The sequence below is a fragment of the Petromyzon marinus genome, chromosome 39 (assembly GCF_048934315.1).
Source record: "Petromyzon marinus isolate PM22_M1 ecotype Great Lakes invasive population chromosome 39, UKy_Petmar_22M1.pri1.0, whole genome shotgun sequence".
In the NCBI taxonomy this organism is placed as follows: domain Eukaryota; kingdom Metazoa; phylum Chordata; class Hyperoartia; order Petromyzontiformes; family Petromyzontidae; genus Petromyzon; species Petromyzon marinus.
Genome location: NC_133705.1, coordinates 13,980,888 through 14,003,172, shown reverse-complemented (window position 1 = coordinate 14,003,172; position 22,285 = coordinate 13,980,888). Strand labels below are relative to the sequence as shown.

Sequence of the window (22,285 nt, the reverse complement as noted above, 5' to 3'; positions counted from 1 at the left end):
CCTATCCCCGCACGACGGAGGTGCCGCATGTCTGAATAAGAGACCACACCGGAATATAAAACACGCACGCACGCGGCGTGATTGTCACGCACGGACAATGTCGCGTTGTCGTCGATGTAACAATTCCTCGACTGGCTCTGGCGCGTCGTGAAATCAAAGGGCGAAGGGAAGAGTCGTTCAGCTGCGTCCGTCCTCCCCCCATGCACCGATGGCGGCTCTTGGTGAAACCACCGAGGCAACAACATGAACAATGATGTTTCTTTGCGACGATTTGTGCTTTGCAGCTGCTTCTACTTCATGTCCAGACTTTCCGGCTTTGTGTGTGTGTGTCGGAAAGCAGGACGTCGGGATTTTGTAATTATACGTTACAGATCCTGAAATTCCATGTTCAAGGATTTCCCCCCCGCCCCCCCCACCTCACTCCACTCCCTCCCGGCCCCACAATAAATAGTCGCACTGCTTTGGGGATATATAGTTTCATTAGGAAAGTGAATTTTTTGCGAATATGAAAATATATTTTTTCGTAAGATATCACGTGTCTTTAAAATGTGTTAAGAGCATTGATTTGCCAATTAAAACGAAGAAGTAGCTCCATCGCAAGTTATATAAAGACGTAATCAAGAAATGTAATTTAAGTTGCGTTTTTAGAGACTCTTTATTTGTCTTTACGCCCAATGTTACAAAACATCGTACGACTTTCAAAAAAGTCTTAATGAGTTTCTCTTTAATCTGAACAGAAAGTAACAGAGTACATCACTTCCCAATCAGCATATCAAGCAAAAGCCCAAACTAATTACATTTCCTTAAGTAAATAAGTAAACAATGTCAACGGAATACATTTTGCACGAAAATAGGGCACACATTTGTGCAAGAGGTATAGAAACGAACATGCCCAAGGCACGGACTACTAACCAGTGTGGTGAAGTAGGGTCAAACAACTCCCAAGGTCAACCGAGGATGGAGAGGCCTTCATCCAGCAATTGACTGATAGAAGAATATGATAACCTTACATTTTAAAACACGTCCTTTCTATAGACTCTATGGAGATTCAGCGCGACGATTGTTCTAACGAGGTGGTGAACATCCCACACAGTAGACATAACCTCCGGTCATCTATTTTATCAAAACCTGGTATACATTGTACACTTCACCCGCTGGCTCTTGTATGTCGGCGATTCGAGTAACGTCATTCAGCAGTCTGATATATCGTGACATTATTTTTGTTTGTTTTATTTTTATTTACCTACGTGACTTTACCGAAAGGACCAAAGAGTATGGATCCTTGCAGTCACAAAAACTTCAAATCTGGAATTAATAGGAGAGCACACTGTCCCTCAAACATTGGACATCAAACAAAACGTGAACATTTTTACAAATCCTGCAGGGTGATCACAGCTACCCTCGATAGGGGCCCTCTCGAGCTCCATCTAGGTGGAGTCCCTTTCATCAGTAAAGCCGCGAGTGGGCAGTCACAGGGCTGTACCTTTAACTAACAACAGCAGCTGACGTGCAGGATTATTTTTGTGGATGGGCAGTGTAACACAAGTGTGAAAAATATAAGATTAGGTTTTAACCTTTATGGCCATAAATCAGGTGTTAAGTTGTTCAAACACCAAATAGAGACCTTTTATTTTTTTTACAAGGAATCAGGTCTGCATTAACCACGCGTACTTGTGGTGAACTTGCCAACAAATATGCTCTCATAATATATGGCATTGTCTTTGAAACTGATTGGCCTACACCAGAGACAGCTTTCTTTAGGGCCGAGTTTCACCAGTATCAGAGCAGAGAACGCCAAAAGGCGAACGAACAGTACAAAGATAATGCACGCATCAGAGCATTGTAGCTCCGGGTGAGCAGCTACAAAATGATACTGGCAAAAAAGTCCCACTTTGTAGTTTAACACGAGTTTAAAATGTATGCCGAGAGAATGTGAAATTGTTAGCACTTTCGCGCGATGAAATTACTTTAAATATTGCACACGAGTTAAATGTGTATTTGAATACGAGTGACATCAAACACTTATAAGTAATCTCTATAACGAGGTAAAAAAAAAATTCCAGGTATGCTTGACGTTGTGTGCTCGCGATTTATTTATATTTCTTTGACTTACGAACGTATGGAAATGTAACGACAACAACAACAACGACAACAAAAATCCACTTCGACGCGAGTCAGGAACAGTAACAAAAGCTCCGAGGCTCGTGGAGTCAAAAATGAAGGCGAGCTGCTCGGAATCATGTGGGGAGGTTTTTGAGTCAGAAAGAGTGCCCGAAGGGTAAGCAGGAACGCAGTTAAGCCAATAGCAACACCGCTTCAACCGAACCACAGTCGGCTACAGCGACTGCAGAGAGGATTGTATTTATTTTACCCGTAAGTTATTTTCATTGAAATGGGGCATTTCCCTTCACTTCCATACACAGGATTTTATGATCGGTGATATACAATCGACGCTCGGTTATGTCCTTATAACAATAATACAGTGAATGTAAAACAGATCGCTGTTTTTTTTCACGGATGGAGCCTCTGCAAATGTACTTTTATTTATTTAACTCAACACTCGTAATGTAGAGGGTATGAATAGCGTGACTTGCAGTATGTATTTATAATGTAAATAAATACGTGAATTGCTGCGTCTCAAACGTTTTAATGTTACGACAAATACGATATTAGATCCACCGTTTTGCAATTACACAAGCGGCCGTTCATGCACGGGAGCGTTGCTCCTGGTTTTAAGCACACAGCAACAATAATTATAGCAAAGGACACTTTGCTATACAGCTGATGTTTAACTCACATTGCCACGTGGATGCTGTTAAGCATTCGCGTTGCCGCTTTGAATCAATCTTGTGAACTTAAGCTGCCTTCTCCGTTCAGATCAAATTGAAAAAAGTTAAAAGGTGCAGCCCTGCAATTCCTGGCCCACGCCAAGATTGGCGAAAGGGCCCCAACTAAAGGGAGCTATGAGGGTGCCCTTCTCGAGGGTACTTTAGCCTACTCTTTCACACCGCTGATCAGCACCGTTGGTTATGTACGCTGATAAAGAAGTTCAACATACATACTGGTCCATGCTGGTCAGACATTGTAGAAGACGAGGGAGAACTTAGGGGCCGTCCATAAATGACGTCACGTGATTTTGAACGATTTTTGACCCCCCCCCACCGTCACACGGCGTCAAAAAAAAGTCAGACCCCCCCCTCAAATATGATGTCACAAAGCTCTGCCACCCCCCCAAAAAAAAAACACATGCTTCAAATCGCTTTAAACTATTGTCATTGTAGTGCGTATTTAATGTGGCGCTGCACTCTGATGTTGTAGGAGAAAACATTTATTATAGAACGTGTTGTCTATATATATTAAAAGTTGCTCACTTTGATGTGATGTCATATTTCTCACCCCCCCCCCTCCTCGTCACAAATGTCTGACCCCCCCCCCCCCTAGGTGCGTGACGTCATTTATGGACGGCCCCTTACACATTGCCCAACTAAAAGTGACCTGTTGCTCGACTTTCTGTGCTACACCCATTTATACTGCTGGGTAGACAAAGACGGGGCGTGGGCTGAAGGAACTTGCCCCTATTGTTCAAATGCTGTGCCAGAAAATGTAATCAGCGATCTCAGCATTGCAAGTCCAGTGTGATAATAATTACGCCTGGGCAACCTATATGCATATATCACGTAGGCTTTCACGACCAATATTATCAATAAGAGTTTTTGTTGTTGGTTAGATCGTATTGGCTGTGGGTTGTTAGAACCAACATTACCCAGCACAGCCGATGAGTAAGGTTGGTCACGTAAACAAAAATGTACGCGATCTAACCCAAAAACACCCATTGTGGATATATCCATCTGTAAAATATTGACTTAAAGCTTTCGTGACTGCAGGAATTCATATTCTTTGGGTCTTTCGGTAAAGTCACATAGATAGGTTCAAGGAAAATAACAAAAAAAACAATTTTCGTTGAACCATCTCCGTGACTTTACCGAAATACCCGAAGAATATCCGTCTGTAATACACAATTTAATAATTAATGTCTCAACAAATGAAGGGGAAGGTGGCTAGGAGTTGCCAGTACAATCGTGGATTTTTGGAGCATTGTTTCCCTCTTCCAGCATGATTTATTTTCTCCAAGTTCTCCACGTAAAAAAAAAACATTAAAATAACTTGCAATAAATACAGAACCCTACTAAAAAGGAGTCACAAGACTCAGTGATAAGCTTACATGCACACAAGTTAATTATAAATATGTCTACGCGTCAACAAAACGAACACCAGCAAAGAAATATGAATTATGTACACATACAAATACAGGAAAATATTCATGTATACATCAGGTGCATACTTAATTTGACTGGTGCTTGCTAACCATTAAAAAAACAAGCGAAAACACGGTACTGAAGTTACGAGTGATTCTAATTTACACAGAACAACAATGCAACATTGTTGTTGCACGATATATGTTTTATATTAAAACTATGGAACAATTTTATCTGGGGAATTGTGAGCGAATACAATTCGTAAAAACATCAACAATACAAAGAAACAAGCGTTTATTACGAACCAAAAAGCCTCATTTCCAACTGAATGCATTGTGGTTTAAACATAGCAAAGAAGCACGCGCGTGCACAGATTGGAACCAACAGCAACATTGCATATCCACATCACAATTCGCTCTGCCAAGTGTATTAGATTAGTTTGTTTTTCAGCTATTTTCATTGAATAAATCATTCCCTCCTGTTTCCAACCACATGGTTTCACGATAAGCACAATTTATGACACTTTGCATGACTATCGTGATAATAAACAAAGTCAAACTGAAGTTATACAATTTTACACTTTTTTTCTTATTTTAATAGTTTTATGGTCTACAAAGCTACAGCGAAGGAACTATTTTGATGTGGTGATAAATGTATAAATCATGTTGTACGATGTGTTTATATTTCAGTCATTTAAAAAAAAAGTATCAGTTCACAAAAGTGTAAAAATGTCATTTGTGTTTGAACGTCAGTAGCAACAGGTAACGTTCACACTTTCATACCTCGCAATGCCCGACGCTACACTTATGTTCGATGAAACCGTTTCAACGTTACACAACCTTGATCTGCAACTGGCAAACACCACGAGCCCCGATCGAGATTACGCGAAAACAAGCCAACAGGGTGATACAAACTTAAACAAAAAACCGAAGCTTCGCTCACCTTCACTGCGAGCATCTTCCTTACATCCATCCACGTTGTTGAAGAATTTAACTCCACTCATTCAAGATTTCACAGCAGCAGACGGACTGCACAACCCACTGTTGAGTTTAATTCCCCTTAAAATGCTTAGCTTTGAATGAACATAAATTATTTAAACAAAACAACAACAAAATTTGCTTAGCGACGTTACTTTGTTCACTGTAAAATGCATGCTTTATTCCTTAATGACTTCGATTTCATTACTCTAGGACATAAATATTATTTTGTTTAATAACTGCAGTGAATTAGCGCAACGCGGCTCTCCCTCTCAGAGTGGCACAGTACCCCATATTGTCCTTGGCTCAGAATGTCACAGGGCAGGTTTGACTTCTCCGATACAGAATTAAAAGGCATCTTTTGTATTGAAACAGTGTGGTTGCAATTTGTATCGGAGCACTGTAATAAATGTTTAGCAATGTACGGAGGGAATAATAGCTCAAAGAGCCAAACCAAAGCCTCGTAACAGGAAAGAGACATTGGAATTGAAAGCACATGTAACAATAGCACTTTTAAATAATATACCACAGTCAAACAAAACATATTTCTGCTCCATTGGAAGCGGGGGCAGGGGGGATGTCCATCTTCCTTGCTTTCCTTGAGCCAGTGGTGGAAATTGCACATTCCTATGGCAGGACCCAATCTTACCATTGGATAATGACTGTTGGATGATACATATAATAGCAGCATTTAGCGGCTGACAAGTACCCTATAAGTAAGATAACTTGTCTGGTGAACACAGTTTTTTTTATTTATATGATGATATTCATTAATATGCATAATACTCGACAAGCCAACTCCTGGTGAAGTTTGCATCGCAGTAATTCACGATTATCAACTTAAATAATTCAACGGAGTACAGTTGTTTGCCATAATCTCGTACCTGTAGAACATGAACAATGGGAACATCACATTTTGCACAGCGTGATGATGTTGAGGGTTCATATTAATATACACTGCAAGAACATCGCCAACATCAGGGATGTTCGTGTATCTAGATGCGGTGCAAGTCCAAATAGTCTGTCAAATCTCTGAAACAAATGAAGCTGTTGAGCAACCGGCTACAAAAGTCTATTTTCTAGCCACATCAAATTTGGTTTGTGCAGCAGCTTTCCCTTGGATAACATTTTTAGTGGCATATAAACACGGTTTTGTGTTCTTAAACCTTTCATGTGTTCTGCTTTTGTATTTATAATTTAAATAATTAACTATAAAAGCTCCAGGCACCACCGGTCAAAACACAGACCATCTTTACATCTCAAACATTCCCCAGACAAGTCCGCAATGTTGCAAGACCACGGAGTTACTCTGTGCGTTCAAAAAAAAAAACAGTTCGAGGAGACCAGGTTTCAGCATGTGCTTTGGGCACATGAAGAGACAGCTCGCGTGGCCATCCCAGCCAATCGGAAACCAGATGCTGCCCGTGTTAATGTCCTTTTAGTTCAAGGGACATAAACACAACGATGGATTTCACTGGTCGAAGTGGCCATCTGAATGCGCTGGTCATAGTGAAATAAAATCACATCATAGCTCTCACGAGTTATTTCGGTATCCCGTGCAGGGTGATTAATTTATAGATACCCCACTAAAATAAGATGGAGATATTATAGAGAGAAAAAAAAATTCAAATGAAAAGCCTCTGCGTGTCTCCCACTAATCTCATTGTGCTTATGAAATATTTCAACACTCCCCCCTCGAAGATATAGAGCCATCGCTTTCACAGTATTCAATTACGTGTCGAGAAGAGGTTCATTAGAAATGAGTGAGGTATCTACACATGGATTACATTCTATATATAAACTGCTAATAGGTCTTGTTCACATGCCAAAGACATCATTTTTCAACAATCAGAGCAAAGCGATTTAACCAAGCACAGAAAAGTCACCGGATGAGCAATGTAAGTCTTCCGATGATGTCACCAAAATGAATAAAATAAGCTTTAATTCACAAAAGTGGCCAAAACCCAGTCTCCCAGAACCAGGTTTCAAGCCACTGACCCAGAAAGCGTGGTCTTGTGTTCCCAAGACTTAACGCTCCTTATCCAATTAACAGGCAGATGTTGGGATGGCACTTTTCCCACCGGTTGAGTAATGAACGCGATGCTGAAATACAGGATTTTGGGCGCAAACAACTGAATCGGTTGTTCTCACCGCTTCCATCGTGGCCACAGAACAGTGGGTATCAGTTAAGGAGGATGAGAGTAGGCCCTGGCGGTGTGCAGTGTGGCCTTCTGGCCTACAATTGTTTTGTGTGGCCCCGGTGGCTCACGTGACTTTGTCCCCGACCCTTAAGCCGGCGTGAACCACTTCCACAATCCGCACGGAGCTAGTTGGGTCGGTGGTGCCCGGGAACAGGAGTTGGGTGGAAGCTGAAGTATGGGGAGGGTGGGAGGGAGACGAGGGAGGTGGGGGGGGGACGAGGGAGGTGGGGGGGGGAGACGAGGGAGGTGGGGGGGAGACGAGGGAGGTGGGGGGGAGACGAGGGAGGTGGGGGGGAGACGAGGGAGGGGGGGGATGTGGGCAGGGTCCAGGCAACTGAGCTCGCTGTTTGCTTTGGCTACGGCGCTGGACAGCGGAGAAAGTCGGCGCTTGACACTGCCATGTGAGCTCGGCACTCTCACAGGGGATCCCTTTTAAGTTTGACTGCGTTAAAGCATTTGCCAGAACTCGAGTCCCATTCCACTCATCTCCACGGTAAAGGGAGAAAGAGGAAAAGGTAGGAAGGAGATGGAATAACAAAAAAATTAAGGGCATGAAAAAAACATTAAAAGAAATACTTCCAAAAGATTAACATCGGAAAAGGGGATCGTATATTGTTTTGACGTTAAATGTTCTGAGTTTGTACGTTGCATAAGGGGTGCATACAACACCAGTGGCTGTGCAGTGCATGCGGACTCTATTTAAACACGTAAATACTGTAATAGCTTTATTTCACATTTGGTTATTTCTTGTACGCTTTGCGTGGGTTTGGATTACGTAGGATGGTATCTTAAAATTAATCAAATTGGCGATAATTTAAATAAATACTTGCGTTAAAACACAAACACATTCGAATGGTTTTGCTGTCTGATATTAGGAAAGGGTTACATTTAATGTGTAATACAATCCACAACAGAAATTACTATTTCGTTAATTGTCCATTGTTTACAGCAAATTTTCCAAACGTTCCAATCTAAAACAATGAGCCAAGCAAATAAGTAAAATGCCATTTAATTAAGCAGATCCTCTAGTTTCCTAATCAATTAACATTGAAAAGAAACACTTTGTGTTCATCTTACCTATAAACACATGCACATGTAAACACAAAAGTTTTATGTTTGTAGAATGTTTAATATTGGCATTTGAATATACGTTACAATGTGATCTGAACACAACTATGAAGTCATTTGGATCGCCATTAGCCATTGTCGATCCACGTGTGTCAATTTGATATCAATGCTGAATTAAAACAAAGTATGATCAATCAAGCAAGCATTTCATGACACCCAATGCTTGGTCTTGAGTATTATGAATGGAAGTCACCATGCCCATGGCTGGTGCCATCCTTTCTAGATTTAGAGCTTTCGTGACTGCTGGGATCCATACTCTTTGGTTCTATTGGGTAAAGTCACGTAGGTAAAAAAATAAAATAACAAAAAAAAGGTCCGCGGTCTGAGAGCGTGGTTGTGTTTCGCTAAATTCTCCTGTTTGATTTGTACTAGGTGCCTCGGTGAATGTATATGCTCTGACTTTAACATAGCTATTTCTGTGACCAGTTACAAGCTAATCACTCAGCTATTTCAATGCTAAATTCTATGCTAATTCCTTTGTTAAGGGGTGCCTCTGCGGATGTGTATACTTTAACTTAGCTATTTCAATGAGCCATTTCAATGCTAAATTATATGCTAATTCCTTTGTCAAGGCGCTCTGTTTCTTCTCACACAGCTTAAAGGTCGTGATCTGAGCGTGGCTTTTTCACTCCAGCGCTGTCCTCCAGACAGTCTCGTCCCTTCACCTGATGAAGGCCGCTTGTGTTGTGGCCGAAACGTCGTGATTTTTGTTATTTAATTTTTTTACCTACGTGACTTTACCCAATAGAACCAAAGAGTAAGGTGCCATCCTCTCAAAATGACGATGCCTGATACGTTTCCGCCCAGCGATGCAGCCGCACAATGTGTTTACTATTTTCCCGACACCTTGGGGATGATGGGTTGAGTGAACCCCGCAATAAATTTGAACCGTCGACGTTATTCCGTGAAACCCTTACACGCTATCGACAGACGACCCCATCAGCCACCCGTTGCCTTTCACTTCACATGACCGTGCACCTCGCAATTGATCATCTGCCCACGGCAATGCATGCGTTTCGCTGCAAGAGTGGAAAGCGAACATCGTTCAACTAAACTGCCTATGGAAACTGTTAATAAGGGGTCTAATATGAGCAGCAAAGAGCGAGCAAGGGAGGACTGGAATATATTACACGCGGCATTGTCGGTCAAGAAATTTCCTGTTTCCCTTCAACTCCCATCATTCAGTATCGCCTTTACCATTTTAAAATATATATATATTTCTTTTTTTTTACGATACACTCAGCATTCTCTTTTCTTTTCTTTTTACACGCTGGACAAGAAGACAAACTGTTGCACACTTGGAAATGTTTCCCCTTGATATTTCCAAGAAAGTTCAGCGTAAAATATGTTGCTTGAGAGAAGCGAGACGAGTTTGAATTGCCAGCAAAGTAGGAGATTAATGCTGGCCACTTGGAAAATAACCCCTCGTGTGCATTCTCGCGAACTCACCCCACAACGCCCCGCGTCATGTGATTATCACGTAAATCTATGTCAACACTGTCTCATCATTATATATATTTAAAAAAAATATATATACAAACTTTGCAAACCAAAGTGAGTCACTGGATTTACAGTGAGTAGTAGAAGATAAATTCGTATTATTTTTCAAATGATGGACATTTTAAAGTTGGGTGGCTAACCGCTTTCCCAAAAGGAATAGTTAATATTTGATGGATCTATGAGTGGTATTTTTTATGGTGATTTACGATATTTTTACACTCTGTGCCAATTATAACCGTCTGTGATTGGATAAGATTTGTCAAAAATAAATCTACTGCTTACAAAATGCAGTTATTCATAACAATATGAAGATTCTTTACCGTTGCATTTTGTTGGCAAGGATGATACGTTATTTTGGAAAAAAGTATGCAGTTTTATTAAACCTGTAAATTTCCCCCAACAACTGTAAGCTGAATAAATGGCACTTATTACATTAATGAAGTACAATGAAAAACCAGTACCATATTTGTTTTTGTGCTGAAATATCTCAATTGTCAGCCCCTGAATAACTTTTTTTTTTTATAACGCACGATACGCCACGGATTGTCCCTACATAAACTACTTTTGAAAACACTACCTGGGGCAAATTGTGTAGTCAATATTTTTTATGCTAGCTTTAAACAACACTAAAACAAAGTTTATACTTTACAAAAAACAGGTAAATTTCCTTGCTCCCACCTAAGTCGTAAAAATGTGTTGTTTAAATCAAATTTGCACGAGTTGCGTATGTAAAACAACGCACCGATGTATATATATAAATCATTATTGCTTAGGTATGACGTAGACCAGTGAATGTGCATAAAGATTCACACTGCCCAACTCAAGCAGTTTAGCATGACATACACTGACACAACCATCGCAGGAAAAGACACGAAACATATTACTAGACTGCACGGAATCGTCTAGATGTGTTGAGCATATTCAAAAGGAGCTTAAATTGTGCAATCAAACAGACAACTCGATCAAATGCTAAGGTATCTAACCCCTGACTTAAATGGCTTTTATACCCTCCATGATCCACATGCAATAGGGAGGCCTTCATACAGCAGTGGAATGGCTAAGGGCTTTACATGTCGAACAACAATAAAAAAAAAATCATTAAACAATACCATCAATATTATTCTTTGGTTCTTTCGGTAAAGTCACGTAGAATGAGAATGAAATAATAAATTGATAAAATAAAATAACACAATAAAATTCTCACGACGCTTCGGCCACAACACAAGCGGCCTTCATCAGGTGAAGGGACGAGACTGTCTGGAGGACAGCGCTGGAATGAACACAGCCAAGCTCAGACCGCGACCTTTAAGCTGTGTGAGAAGAAACAGAGCGCCTTGACAAAGGAATTAGCATTGAAATAGCTGAGTGATTAGCTTGTGACTGGTCACAGAAATGGCTATGTTAAAGTCAAAGCCTACACATCCACAGAGGCACCTAGTACAAATCAAACAGTTTTTTCAATGCTAAATTCTCCTGTTTGATTTGTACTAGGTGCCTCTGTAGATGTGTAGGCTTTGACTTTAACATAACTATTTCTATGACCAGTCACAAGCTAATCCCTCAGTTATTTCAATGCTAAATTCTCCTGAGGGATTAGCTTGTGACTGGTCATAGAAATAGTTATGTTAAAGTCAAAGCCTACACATCTACAGAGGCACCTAGTACAAATCAAACAGGAGAATTTAGCATTGAAATAGCTAAGCATAGACATTTCTGTGACCAGTCACAAGCTAATCACTCAGCTATTTCAATGCTAAATTCAATGCTAATTCCTTTGTCAAGGCGCTCTGTTTCTTCTCACACAGTTTAAAGGTCGCGGTCTGAGCTTGGCTGTGTTCGCTCCAGCGCTGTCCTCCAGACAGTCTCGTCCCTTGTGGCCGAAACGTCGTGAGAATTTTATTGTGTTATTTTATTTTATCAATTTATTATTTTATTCTCATTCTACGTGGCTTTACCGAAAGAACCAAAGAAGATGAATCCTTGCAGTCACGAAAGCTTTAAATCGAAATTTAACCATCAATATGATAAACATTTTATCCCACGCAGTAAAAGGTGACTTCTGTCTTCGACAGAAGGCCTTGCTTGATGCAGGAGCACAGATCAAAAACGAGCGTCGAGCAGTGGGGGAGGGCGGGGGGGGGGGCACTTTTGACGATAAGACTTCATCAGTGTGAGGGCCGCCACACATTTTAAACCACTGGTCGTTTGACAGCAGGATGATGATGGGGGGGGGGGGTGTTTCACGTGTTGTGTATTATAAGGGGCCCAGCTAAACGCCACTAGGGGCCGCCAGCGGCCAGTGGGCCTTGCAATGAAGAACGCTGGTGGCGACGGCGGTAGGAGAGAGGTAAAGGGGACGGATAATTGTTGTTCTATAATCTACTCACAGACGTCGTCAGGCTAAAATCTATTGGGTAGGCTTTTGCCATTGTGCTGTACGTATGTTGAACTTCGTTGGCGCAAACCGCACGCAGCCAACCGTGCTAATCCGAGGTTTAGAATCCCGCGTAGGTCTCCGAGGTGGCGTCGGATCGTAGCCGCGTGTGTGCGCGTGGCGTTTGGCAGGACGTGCGACGTTTTAGCTCAGTCCCTTGTAGAAGCTCCCAGAACGGGAAGCAAATGGCGGGACGCCAGGGTGAACACCGCACCGCACCGCCCGCAAACGCAGCGGAGAGCGAAGAATCTGTCACAAATCCCACAGTCGGATTGAGCCAAGCGATTTTTTGTTTGTTTGTTTTTGTAGTCTTGCAAAAAGCAAGAGGACAGAAGAGTTCGGTATTTTTGTTTTGTTTATTTGTAAAAAGGTATTCGACATTATTTCTACAGTTTCCAAGAATACTTTCAGTATTTATAAATACAAATTGCAAACGACAATTCGGAAAACTGTGCAAAGAAATGGCAGGGTACAACAATTGGAAGACAAAAATAAGTCGAAACATCTTAACTTGTCTGCCTCCAATAGCCTGCAACTCACTTGTATGTACAATTCATCAATTTGCTATTACTTATACAAAACGATGAAAAGAAGAAAAAAGGAAAACAAAACCTCTTAAAATACAAAATGTACATAAATTCTTGAAACATGTTAAAGTCTCCATCGAACTTTCTACTCCTATGTAAAAAAAAAATGCTTTATATCTACATAAGCTACAGCAGAATGCTTTGAATTGAAAAGCATTGAATGAAGACATCGCAGTCCAATAATAACCATCAGTGTTGGATGTTGCAAAGTAACTGGTAAATAATCAAACTCTCTCCGTAGACTAATTTGTAGGAGCAGTTATTTTCAAAGTGTTGTCAGCATTTTAATCTCAAAAGTGGCATGCAGTCATTTATTTCCAACTTTGATAAAAAAAAAGTAATTTTTTAAAATACACATCAGTCAACGAAAATTATATACACGTTAGTGTTTCTATAAAACATGCTCGAATCAACTTGCCAAAACAAGCCCAAGTATGTATACTTAATGATAGCGAAGTTTAACTGTGTGAAATAAGCAAAACCTATTATAAATGAACTTTTCAGGGAAAAGTGAATACTTTAGAACCAAACAGGAAAATCTGGGCAATGGAACGACTATTCTTTCCGCTTTTTGTTTAATATTCTCCGTCAGAAATCCCTGATAAACGGCTATTGCTAAGGTTTTTAGTGCTAAATAAATCACACTCAGTCCTCTCAAGGCCACAGAGTCCTACCAAGCTCGCAAACTCTACCACTGCCAAATGTCACACTCAACAATTATAATAATTGAAAAAAAATAAGAATTCGCCCCAGTTTTCCAATTAACTTGCCTAGTATCCTATCATATATAATATCATCATGTGAAGTTTATTTTTTATTTTAATAAATGGAAATGTGCATTTAAAGAGGGACTCCTCTTATCCGTGATGTGGGGGACCACTTTTGCAGATCCTATTATCCGCGATTTGACTTCACTTAACCATTTTGTTGTATTAAGTGAATATGCAGAACAGTGTTATGGATAATTGTTTTTTTTTTTTTTAAACCAGACCCACTGCCTGCCACGGATAATAAGAGTCATGGATAATAGGGTGGCAGATAACAGGTATTTTCCTGTTATGTCCTATTTAGTGTTAGAAACTGCAGTGTCTTAAAAATGTAAGTCTACATATCGTTGATTGAAATATTTCATTTGGCAGTTCTGCAATATCTAATATAAGATCTGTTTCCTTAAAAACTCATTCATAAAAGAATGACACCATTAGGGCATCATGAGACCCACATTAGGGGTGAGACTTGGGTGGCAATTGCACAATTACAAAATCAGATTAGACCCCGTATTTTTGAAGGCAGCCTCAACTTCCCAAACAACTCCCTATGCTGATTGTGTCATTAACTAATTATAAAAATATATAAGCGACGTATAAGAATACTTAATTTGATTGCATGAACATTTACATTTATGGATGGAATTCTTTGTGTTAAATGTGGCCAGAGTTTCACAATGTTTGAGTGTACCTTTTTAGTCATTAACAGCATGGGTATCATTCTTTACTTCATTGAAAATTAACCTAAGTTTCTATAGTGTGGGCGATAATAGGAATACGTATGTGGGATCTGCATGTGTGAGTGCATGTGTGCTTGCCACCATTCATATCTAATGTAATAACTGCTCCACAAATGTCAAGGTCTGTAATGTAAAGGCATTAAACAGTGTTAGGATAATATACTCCTTATTGTCAAAAAAGCCTTTAAAGCCATTTTCATATTGCAATATTAAAGTTAGAAACAAAGTCTCATCCAAAAAGCCCCTTTTGAAATCACTCTTTAAAGCAGTCATATTCTATTAGCATATCGGTTTTTTTTTTCGTGAAATAAAAAATAAACGAGTGGTCAATAAAAAAGTTATACATTTGAAATTGAACTCAGATGCGACTAGTGTATGCTGAATATTTCAGTTCAAATAATGTGCAACGAAAAAAACCCCATGGTGAGAAAATACCAACAACAGTTTAAGCATCTGACACAGCTCGGTACACATCAAGGTTGTCAGCAATAGCATCGGTAAATAAAGATAATTGTGAGCGTGAAGCACACATTGAAAACCAGTGGTGATACACAGCACAAAGAGAGCAACATAAATGTGAGAACCATCTACAAATCAAGCGTGAATTGCACAATTAAAGCCAAAACAGTGGGATTTAAATCGAGACATCCAAGCTAATTTCAATGTGTCCCCTTTGTTCTTGTGACCAATAGCAGATGTGTTCAAGTGTACACAAAACAATTTAAGAATTCAATGACAAAAACAACTCGTGTTACAACTTCATCGCGAAAAACAATCGAGCATAGCGGTGGTACACCAACCACAGTGACCAATTTATTTTACCCCTTCCCAAATGTCCACAGAATTACCCACACAAAACTGAGATATTGTATGGAGAATGCTGCGATTCATTCTACATTTCACAGTGCATTTTAAAAGGGGGCATGTTTGTCCTTCTAACTTCTTTGTGGTACATGGCTAAAAACAAAGATTTATTTCGCAACATTAGCATGGGCATTACCGGATTAAGAAAAAAAATCTGCTTTGCTGTAACGGTCCGGAATCAATTTAAACATGCAGAGAATACGGCTGTGCCTGAAGGCAATCAGTACTCTCAGAGGCAAGAACATAACACGGGTTGAGATTAACAGAGTACACCAAAGTGATACCGTTTATACACGTCAGTTTCTGACTAAGGAGGAGGGAGCACTTTTATCATCCACGACCGTTAATGTAAAATGCTTTTATTAGTTAAAAAGAAGCCATTGGCCACCTACACACAGCATGCTGGCACCTGCCAAGGCTGCTCGTGCCAATTATCCACATCTCAATGGTGCATGCGGCGGCAGTGCTCGTTTGCGATTCATTATCGGAGCCGAGGATTACCGCACACGGTCGCAATGTGATCAAACTTGCCGTGCGCATGCCGGGAAAATTAAGCCGTGCGGCGGCGGCCACACAACCGTTTGCGATTCACGGCAGTGGTCGAGAAACTAAAAACCAGACCGTGGAACAACACTCAAGCCACACACCACTTGGACGCATTAGCCACAATTATAATAAAATATCATTACATTTCACGAGGGTGATTAATGATCTGAAAATTAAAATATATATTTTAAATCCACTCATAGTTCCTTTGAATTATATGTTTCCTTGAAAATTTCCTTTTGAATAATACATCGTGTCATTTTGTATTATAGGTAGCGTTGATCATGGCACAAAATGAAAATTAACAGGGCTGCAGTGATATATTTGGTGCATTTATTAATGAGTGATCGTTACTTGCTGTGTGTTTGTGACCAAGGGGTAGTTACATTTCTGAAGTGTAAAAAAAAACAAGGTTGGGTACATTGGTATAAAGAAGCCAAATCTATATCACCATCATCAAGAAAAAAAAAACTTCATATAACTTAAGAGCAATTCACACGAGAGCTAAAATAAAAGCAAGAAAAACCCCACTTCCACGCACAACCTTCAATATGAAGGTATCGGCGTAGCCGTTTTGATTAACCTTTTAACTTGTGATGCATTTTTCCAAAGTCGGTGACTTAAGAATTAAAGGCAAGGCCTCTTTCTGGAAGCAAACTTTAATTCAATGACCCAGTTCAACAGATTCTTTCCCTGCACATACTTAATCCCAGCCTTCAACATCAAGGTCTAGTGCCTATCAGAAACCATCAAACTCATCTTCACAGATGAAGGAATATACTTTGAGAGCTCGACGACACAAAGGTCAATTTTATATTTTGCACATCAGATTAGAAAATATCCACGGGAGAGTCACGGATGAGATGTGCACAACACTCCTTCACTCCGCATTCATGATTGTTGTGATATTTCTTCCCTTACGGCCCAGAACTAACAATATTCAGGGGGGCGAGGAGGAGGGGATGGAGGACTGCGAATTGGATTGAATTACTGATTGAGTTCATGATTATACCCAATATATATATAACCAACCTCGTGAGCTCAACGAAACCTTCTTCCCAGGTTCACACTCTAACCATTCGACACAACACAAAGTTATCATCTTGCTTTACTGCTCGAGCCTTTGTTTTTTTTTTCTCCTTGGTCGGCGTTTGTAATGACAATTTTTGACATGTGACTTTTGCAAGTCCGGGCAAATAGTGGACGACAAGGCAGGAAGAATGTTCACTCTGCATCATAGCACCGCTTTGCCGGAGTGGAGCCGCCCCATTAGACCTGCACAGCTTGAATCTGGTTCATCTGAGCCCTCATCATCTGGATGCTGTTGAGGATCTTCTTCTGGTGACCTGCCAAGGTCACACCTATTCTCAAGATGTCCCTAAGAAACACAAATACAGCCAGAGGGAGGGGGACAAAAAAAAAGACTACCGTTAATACGTGAAGATGGACATGGTAGCCAAACATGAATAAAAAAAGTCAGGTTAAATTCTTGCAGCATTCCCAGCTACAATTGAAACATTTATACAAAGAAAATGTAAAGGTGCAACGGGTGGAAGGGCCCCCACTAGAGGGAGCTCTTGAGAGCCTCTCTATAGCGAGTATTTGACCGAGTCTAACAGGCTGGTCAGACGGTCTTAGAAGAGGTGACCAGTACCCACACCTCACACCCACTGCACACGACCTGCGGTGGTCCACTGCTGGCTGGACAGAGGGCAGTGGGGTGATTTGGCAAAAAAATAAAACTCGCCGATCGTTTCAAGCACGGCACCGGGACAATCGAAGCTGACGACTTCTGGATTGCAAGTCCAGTGTGGTACAACCTCACCACGGCAGCACCATCCCCTTAAAATGCAATCTGAGTAGGTTTTTTTTTATTCATTTATTTCAGTTGCTTTGATGTAAAAAACATGCCAACATGCATTGCTGTGATGTAAAAAACAAACACGCCAAACATGTCGTACGGATGAGCATTACACCTTATCCTGTGGCACGAAACACGCATTATTTACCACTGCTTACGGACGGGAATGTGATGTGGACTGTAATGGATCAGAGTCAAGTGCAGTGGATGTAGCCTATGTCCAGTGCTTTGTTTTTATTACCCCTACAGTCATTAAACTGTCTTGTATTACACCGAAAGACATCTGCCTAAACACTCTGGTCTTCATTTACAAAGACGGTCACATGTACTGTGTAAATTAATGGTATTTATTCGAGTAATTCAGTAAGTCAATGCGTACCCATACTCAAATGAGCACTAGGCATTGTTCATATCGGTTTGTAATCCTGGGCCAGTGGTGCCAATTCAACATTCCCTACGAATCCAACTACGCGCATAGAAATCCGCACGAGCAGAATAATGTCCGCTTATTCCATATGAAAACCTAGCAATGATGTCGAGTTCTTCGTGTGTGTCTTGGACTGCATCTGTCTGTCCATCTGCCTCCGCCTTTATTCCTCTTCATTCATCCACAGATTTTTATTGAGAGTCAATCTCTCCATCTTCTTCCGCGCCATTCATTCTCAGATATTGTCTGATCGTTTCCGTCTTGCACTTTCGTCCCGCGTCTTGTCCTGCTGCTCTGTATTTACCTCTATTGATATTCCATTTCTCAGTGTACCCACTTCACACACAGACAGACAAAAAAAAAACAAAGATCCCCGTATAGCCTGTAACAGACTGTTTTGGCGAATGGTTTTAGCGAGCATCTACGAAGGATGGCACGGCACATTAGGGGGTGGGTGGTCGGCACCACACCCGTCTGCCTCGTTCTCCCCTGTAATTACGTTTACACACCGCACCAGGTACTCATTTGAAGCTGAGTCGACCTAGGGGAGGCCCGCGATTGGTTCAGAAAATCGTCACTGGTGTTGGGCATGAGCGGGAATCAAACTAGGGTGGTCATGTTCGTAGCGCTATGCGCTAACCGCTACACTACTACTCCCCACAACAGATGGACAAGGACAATGAACCCCCCTGCATAGACTTCACAGACTGTTGGGGCAAGTGCTGTTAGCGAGCACCAGGTGCTTATTTGAGGCTGAGTCGACAGACGGACACACACAGAGGCACATACATATGGGTGTGGTGAACATATACATATATATTTCCATACACATTTGATCAAATTCTCAGTCAGTAAAGATAGCAGCCACTTTAAATGAAAACTTGGCAATCAAAATCACTTTGATCATACTTAGTCCACTTAAAAATGTTTTACAATTCCCATTCCTTTTGGTCATGGCTCTTATTTGACCATACTTTGCCACACTGGCCAGCGCAGATTGTGGGGGGGGGGGGGGGGGGGGTGACTATAGCCGTAACATATTAGATCACTGGCTTCACAGCGCAGTGCACACAACACTGTGCCACCACTCCTCACCAGATCTTCTTCTTTTTGCCATTATAAATGAGAATGCTGCATCTCGTTACGTAAAAAAAAAATTCCCCCAGGATTTATATTGGGGGGGAAAAAAAACATCTGTATGACATTATAGACATGTCAAAGGATTGTTATTTGTTTAGCATTCCCAACAGAATTCTATAATCCTAAAGGATCATTTGACACTGTTAAATAATGTGTTTGGACTTGCGATTGATTCATATGGGCAATCTTTGCAAGCGTGTTTATTAAAGGGCTGCAACCGTGTCTCTAACTGGCACAATTTTGGCAGCATGCTCGCGGTTGACGTTAAACAATGCGGTAGCGCAGCGTTGGCCCAAGACCTGTGACGTTTTTTTTTGGAGATTTTCACCATCGTCACCATCGCCACCATCACTACGATCGGAAGGTTTGTAGAACCGTCCGGCATCCCCTCCCTTGAACCGCTCAGCATACCACTCAAGTCGCAGAGCCAGTCTCTTACAGATGATAGGATGAGTTGACCACAGACTTGGATTTCAAGATATATAATGCTACTGTAACTCTAAATTGAAAATTAAAAAAAACACGAATAAGACAAGATAATAATTTACTATAAAAAAAACTATCCCACTACCACAGTTATTTAAATGAAGAGCAAAATCTCTCATGTCAGAGAGATATATATTTACAGAATTTAACGAAATGTTAATTTCCCAACTAAGTCCATGCTACTGTTAAAAGCGGTACCCTGTGATATTCGTACTGCAACCTCTTTAAAACAAGAAAAAAAACACTGCTTATATTGACAAACAAAGGCAAGAGGCACTCTCTTCCAACACCACATTTTATAATGAAACAAATCACGTGGTGACAATGTGAACCCAAACTCAAACGCTGGCATTCATCGACGACACTGCCTCTAGAAAGAGTGAACAATACACAATGTTTCTGGCGATCGTCCTTCTTCACAGCACGTAGAGAGGCGTCGGAGAGGCGGCATGGAAATCCGAGTCGTGTCTCTCTCTCTCTGTGTGCGCGCATCGGCGACTTTGTGGGCTTGAATGCCATCACCCCCTGGTCACAGCTGCGTCTGACCCACCGCATGAAGCACGCACCTCTAGCCATTGCACTAAGCGCTGCGTCGATGTCCAGCACCACGATCAAAGGAACGGCGCTTGCGGTCGTTTGCCGCTCGTGTTGCGTATGCACAGGGAGGCAGCGAGGCGTTTCAGAGCTTGGACCTTTAGCTGTGGCGCATGTGAGGGGGGGTGGGGGGGGGAGGCTAGAGCACGTGACAGCGCAAGGGGTACTCACTCTGCCGTCATGCGAGAGACCAAGTCGAAGGAACTGAATCCTGTGTTAGCGAAGTTTTCCTTGTAGCGACCCATCTTGATGGCATCCAGCCACTCGTCCACCGAGGCGAAGCTGGTGAAGTCTGGCATGGTGCGGTCCAGCAGCGGCTGGGAGTCCCTGCGCACGTCCGACAATCAGTCGCACCCGCCCCCCCCCGTGACATTAGCTCCAGCTTGCACGCGAACCGACGGACAAATCGGCAGGGATCGCACGCAAGCGACTTGTCACGCGTGCACAACCCCCCGATGAAGAACAGCCGCATGCGAGGGCACGGGGAAGGATACAAAAATAAATCTGGAGAGAGGAAAAAAAAAGAAAATGGTTGCAAAAAATGGTGCAAGGTCCAATTGACAGACTCGCCCCTGTCAAGGGAATGCTTTAAAAAAAAATCCTGTTTCTTCTTGAGCTAAGTTTCACGTAAGTTTGCATTCGATTCAGCGGGGTGACGTAGGGAGAGACCCAGGACTGGTTCAGACATCACTCGCCACGGATGTTATCCTCGACCGGTTAGCTGGGTTCATCGCACAATGCACGAGCCACTGCACTCACGCTTTAGCCCAGGGCCATGATGAGATAAGCGGAAAAGTATGATGCAAAGGAGTTGTGCTTCGCGTATTTGAGGTTTGCCATAGTAATGTGAAATTTACGCCACTCCCACAGCGGACGTGAATGATTAGCAAAGCTCAATGCTTGTCTGAGCCCGGAGACAACCTACATTGCTAACCTGATGTGTGTTTTTTTTTCTATCATTAATATGATTTATCTAAAGAGCACAACATTTTCCAAACTCCCACTCGGGTGCACACGCATATATACCAAAAGAGATGGATGGAGACACACGCGGAGCATACAAATGAACTGCCCTATTGCTCGAGCACAATGCATGCCTCCTCCTCCTGTCCATCCCAGCTGCTCAGCGGTCTCCCTCGCAATAGTGGCGATCCACGCCACGCCGTCGTGCCCTGATGCAGCCAGTGCAGCTCAGGCCCGGTCAGCTATGGTGCATTTCGACTGCAGTTGACCGTTGGGGAAAAAAAAAAAACTTCAATTTCTTCCTGAGGAAAGGAGTTTTTTTGCCGAATTTGAGCACGCTTCTTATCTCTCGCCCTAGCTTTCACTTTTGAGATATTGGGACGAACGAAAATGGTGCTTTGGTGTTCAAACAAAACTCAATATACAATAGTAGATGGAAAAGAGAGATAATCTTCGTAGAAACTTTGTGCCGCGTTATTTTGGGTCTGTGATTCTGCCTGAAGAATGATGGCAACTGTCACTTGGTGAGAACATTCCTCCTTATATCGCCACAATGTACACGTCTTGATATATTTTTTCACTACATACTACATTGAACTGAACTTAATTATTTTATTTTACCAGGTAAGAACCACTGAGCTATATAGATATTTTTTTAGAAGAGACATGGCCACAAATTATAGCTCAATGAAGTGGATTATCTCGTGGAAATTTATAGCAGCCAAATACTCGAAACACGTTTCTAAATTGTGGAGTGGAAAATCGGAGGACCCGGAGAAAAATCCACTAGAATCTTACAGTGTAATTACTCATT

At 41.6% G+C, this 22,285-nt stretch overlaps 1 protein-coding gene and 1 long non-coding RNA gene across 7 annotated transcripts in view; both read right to left on the bottom strand.

Moving 5' to 3' along the window:
• Positions 1-7,537, bottom strand: part of LOC142930494 (uncharacterized) — a 183,826-nt gene extending 176,289 nt beyond the window's left edge. The window contains exon 1 of the long non-coding RNA XR_012946422.1: positions 5,199-7,537. This is a non-coding gene — a long non-coding RNA (uncharacterized LOC142930494). The remainder of the gene's footprint in view (positions 1-5,198) is intronic.
• Positions 7,538-12,833: 5,296 nt separating this feature from the next.
• LOC116950464 (ephrin type-B receptor 2-like) overlaps positions 12,834-22,285 on the bottom strand; it is a 140,735-nt gene continuing 131,283 nt past the window's right edge. For 3 of the 6 annotated variants that reach the window (XM_032968237.2, XM_032968238.2, XM_032968241.2), the window contains 2 exons: positions 20,680-20,835; positions 12,834-17,378 (listed from right to left, as the gene is read on the bottom strand). In XM_032968237.2, coding sequence (XP_032824128.2) covers positions 17,270-17,378; positions 20,680-20,835 — 265 coding nt within the window. In that variant the 3' untranslated portion in view covers positions 12,834-17,269. The other 3 variants (XM_076072932.1, XM_076072933.1, XM_076072934.1) reach the window with 1 other exon arrangement.